The sequence below is a fragment of the Triticum aestivum genome, chromosome 6A (assembly GCF_018294505.1).
Source record: "Triticum aestivum cultivar Chinese Spring chromosome 6A, IWGSC CS RefSeq v2.1, whole genome shotgun sequence".
Taxonomy (NCBI): Eukaryota; Viridiplantae; Streptophyta; class Magnoliopsida; order Poales; family Poaceae; genus Triticum; species Triticum aestivum.
Genome location: NC_057809.1, coordinates 4,361,736 through 4,364,773, shown reverse-complemented (window position 1 = coordinate 4,364,773; position 3,038 = coordinate 4,361,736). Strand labels below are relative to the sequence as shown.

The 3,038-nt window shown below is 46.7% G+C and overlaps 1 protein-coding gene across 1 annotated transcript; it reads left to right on the top strand.

The window, feature by feature from the left end:
• The first annotated feature begins 648 nt into the window (after window positions 1–648).
• LOC123131532 (uncharacterized) lies at window positions 649–1,493 on the top strand. The gene is made up of 2 exons (XM_044551177.1): window positions 649–1,367; window positions 1,452–1,493. Exons 1-2 carry the CDS (start codon window positions 849–851, stop codon window positions 1,491–1,493), a joined length of 561 nt encoding a protein of 186 aa, XP_044407112.1. The 5' UTR covers window positions 649–848.
• Window positions 1,494–3,038: the final 1,545 nt, after the last annotated feature.

Sequence of the window (3,038 nt, the reverse complement as noted above, 5' to 3'; positions counted from 1 at the left end):
TCTGGTCAATAACCAATAGCGGAACCTGAATGCTCATATTGGCTCCCACATATTCTACGAAGATCTTTATCCGTCGAACCGTTATGACAACATGCATTATTCCCTTTGTCATCGGTATGTTACTTGCCCGAGATTGGCAAACTCAACCTTCCCCGGCTACGGTGCTGATATGGAACGGGGTGGCCGGGGTGTGGTCCTTTCCTGACATCTACCGGACTAGGGCGCTCGGTCGGCGATCTTCTTGGTGCAGCAGGCTTTGAGGTGGTCCGGCGTGTGGCAACATAAACTCCCGTGACCAAGTTTGGGGGTAGTGGCAAGCGCCGCCTTGCAGCTGGAACTTGGTGTCCTCGGCAGGGGTGCCCGTTCTAGATCAAGAGCTTGGCTACTAAGTTCTCGTGGCAACGACCATATCCCCGACACGATTATTGCTTTCTCCTCTACGTACTCCGGCCACCATGTTCCATGTCAGTACCGTAGCCGGGTGAATGATGATGATCTTAGGCAGAATGATGTTCACCATATTACAGTTATCAACGACAATATTGCATGGTGATGATCTTAGGCGGAATGTTGTTCCACTTATCTGTTAGCATCTTCACCCGTGACTGCCACCTCAATCAGAGCCATGCTGGCACGATTGTGAGCACTTCTAGCAACTTCACATGTGGCTTGCACTCTATAAATAGGACATCAAGTTCATCCATCCAAGTATGCCTCAGAAAATAGAAATTCCAATTCGAGCTCCATAGACACCATTAGCATTAGAGGGAGGGTGCAGCAGCAGGATTCGAGGGTTCTCTTCTCCAAAGGCGCCGAAGTTCTTCAGCTTGGCAAGTAAGTGATAATCAATGGCTTACAGGCTTCCACTGGCAGGAGTTAGGACTTCCAATTATGAGGCTAGAGAGCTTCCATCAAACAGCTACCTGAATCTGGGTGGGCCTTATGGAAAATTTGTGCCTTTCATAATCGCGGGAGAAGGTGGCTTTGGGGAGCATAAGCAGCTCAACTGGACAAACTTGTTTTTACTAAACAAGCTTGGCAGTGACATAGACAGCGATCATGTAGAGGTGATCAATCAGATCAAAGTAGAGAAAGATGTTGAAAAGATAAAAGAGTTGATAAAGCGACTGCCCCGTGAAATTTCCGAGCAATTGGAAGGCCACGAGACCCATGAACAGGTTAAAATCCTGACAGGTCTGAGTAGGAACATGGATCAGAGGATGTCCTGTCTCACAACAGAGATGCGGCGTCTAAGAAGTGATCTGGGAGAGGTGATGAAAGGTATCGGAGAGATACGCGGAGCATTGGATAGGATGGAGCGACAAAATCCTTGCTACCGTCCAGGAACAAATGCAACAAGCCCTGGAGTTTGTACTCCAGGCAGCTACGTATTTGGGTATCGTATTTTTCTATATTGTATTGTAATGAATAAAATTATGCGCTCCTTGCAGCGTATAATGTTGTACGAGTCTGCGTCGGTCGAGTTTTTTTAGCAATAAGTGCATGTCTGTCCGCAGTTTGTTGTTCTTGTCAAGTGTTTGTAATGAATAAAATTATGTGCTTCTTGCCGCACATAATGTTGTCCAAGTCCTAGTCGATCGAGTTATTGTAGGCAACTTGGTTCGTGGCTGTCTGCAATTACCCGTAACGTCTCATTTATGTGAAGTGTTTGCACTGAAGAGTTATGGATGTTGTGAGTGTGTTATTGTTGTTGCTTCATTTCTCATTGTTCTTGTCCTGATGGGATGAATACATTCCATCTTGTTTGCACTAAAAAATATATGTTTGCATTGAAGAGCTATGCATATTGAGTGTGTTCTCATTTTTATTTCTTTACCGTTGTTCTTGTTCTCATGGGCTGAATCTAAATCTAATTTTACCTCATCCTGGAGGCTCAAAACCTGTATAATTTGCTGTTTCCTTGCCTCATCTCGATCTTCTGAGCACTTGTCCTACCAAAAAAATTGGTCGTCCAACGACGGCACTGCCAGCATGAAACGTCGACAATATGCATTTCATAGTATAACTGCATTTTTCTCATAATGCTATTCTCATCCGTGTATCTATTTTCAGATTTCCGGCGGAGCGATACAGGATCACGTTGGATAGCTTCGACGGTCTGAATGGATGTGGTAGGTTTGAGGGTCGGCGTTGAAGATGCCCTTATTCCATTCATCAAGTACGGAAATTATAACCGGTCAAATTAATTGATGCCAACAGGTAGTACGAGTAGCGTGATTGACATATGAGTTTGTCCTCTATCGCTGCATATATATACTGATTTCATTTTTGCGGGATGCATAGACTGATATTGTACATGATTGTTGCACATAATGTACCGGAAATTCACTTCGGCATATGGGAGCATATGCTCCTGCCTTTGAAAAATATATTTTGAAATGTTAAAAAATTCTGAACACAAATTTGACACGTACATCTCATCATTGTATGTGCGCACGATCAAGTTTCGTGAAAATCCGCCATTTTATACGCCTTGTGTAAAAGAAATAAAAAAATTGGGAGGGCAGTTTGGTAGTTCTTAATATTCGTCCATTACCGACGATGCCGACGCACACCCCGTCCTCTTCCTGTGCCAGCCGCATCCCATTCGTCAGTGAGCCTGCCTCCGTTCTGCTTGGCAAGCCGCATCCCCTTCCTCACTCTCGCTCGTGGACCAGGCGCTTAACATCATATTGCATGTCTCGGTGCATGAGGTATCCCCTACCTACACCATTCCTCGACACTGCTATGTTCCCATGGCCGAGAGCACTGAAATTACACTAGTAGAAAAGGGGGCAACGGTTCAGGCCGGGGCAGCCCATTAGTCCCGGTTCAGACCAGAACCGGGACCAATGGGGGCATTGGTCCTGGTTCGTGAGCCCAGGGGGCCGGCCGGGCCACGTGGGCCATTGGTTCCGGTTCGTCTGGACCTTTTGGTCCCGGTTGGTGGGACGAACCGGGACCAATGGGCCTGGCTCCTGGCCCACGACCATTTGTCCCGGTTGGTGGCCTGAACCGGGACCAAAGGCTCCCCTTTA

Bases quoted from the DNA above. Each gene is read 5' to 3' on its own strand.
- LOC123131532 (XM_044551177.1), top strand. From the start codon at position 849: ATGGCTTACAGGCTTCCACTGGCAGGAGTTAGGACTTCCAATTATGAG. The intron at 1,368-1,451 runs GTTTGTACTCCA...CGCTCCTTGCAG, and splicing joins CAAATGCAACAAGCCCTGGA to CGTATAATGTTGTACGAGTC.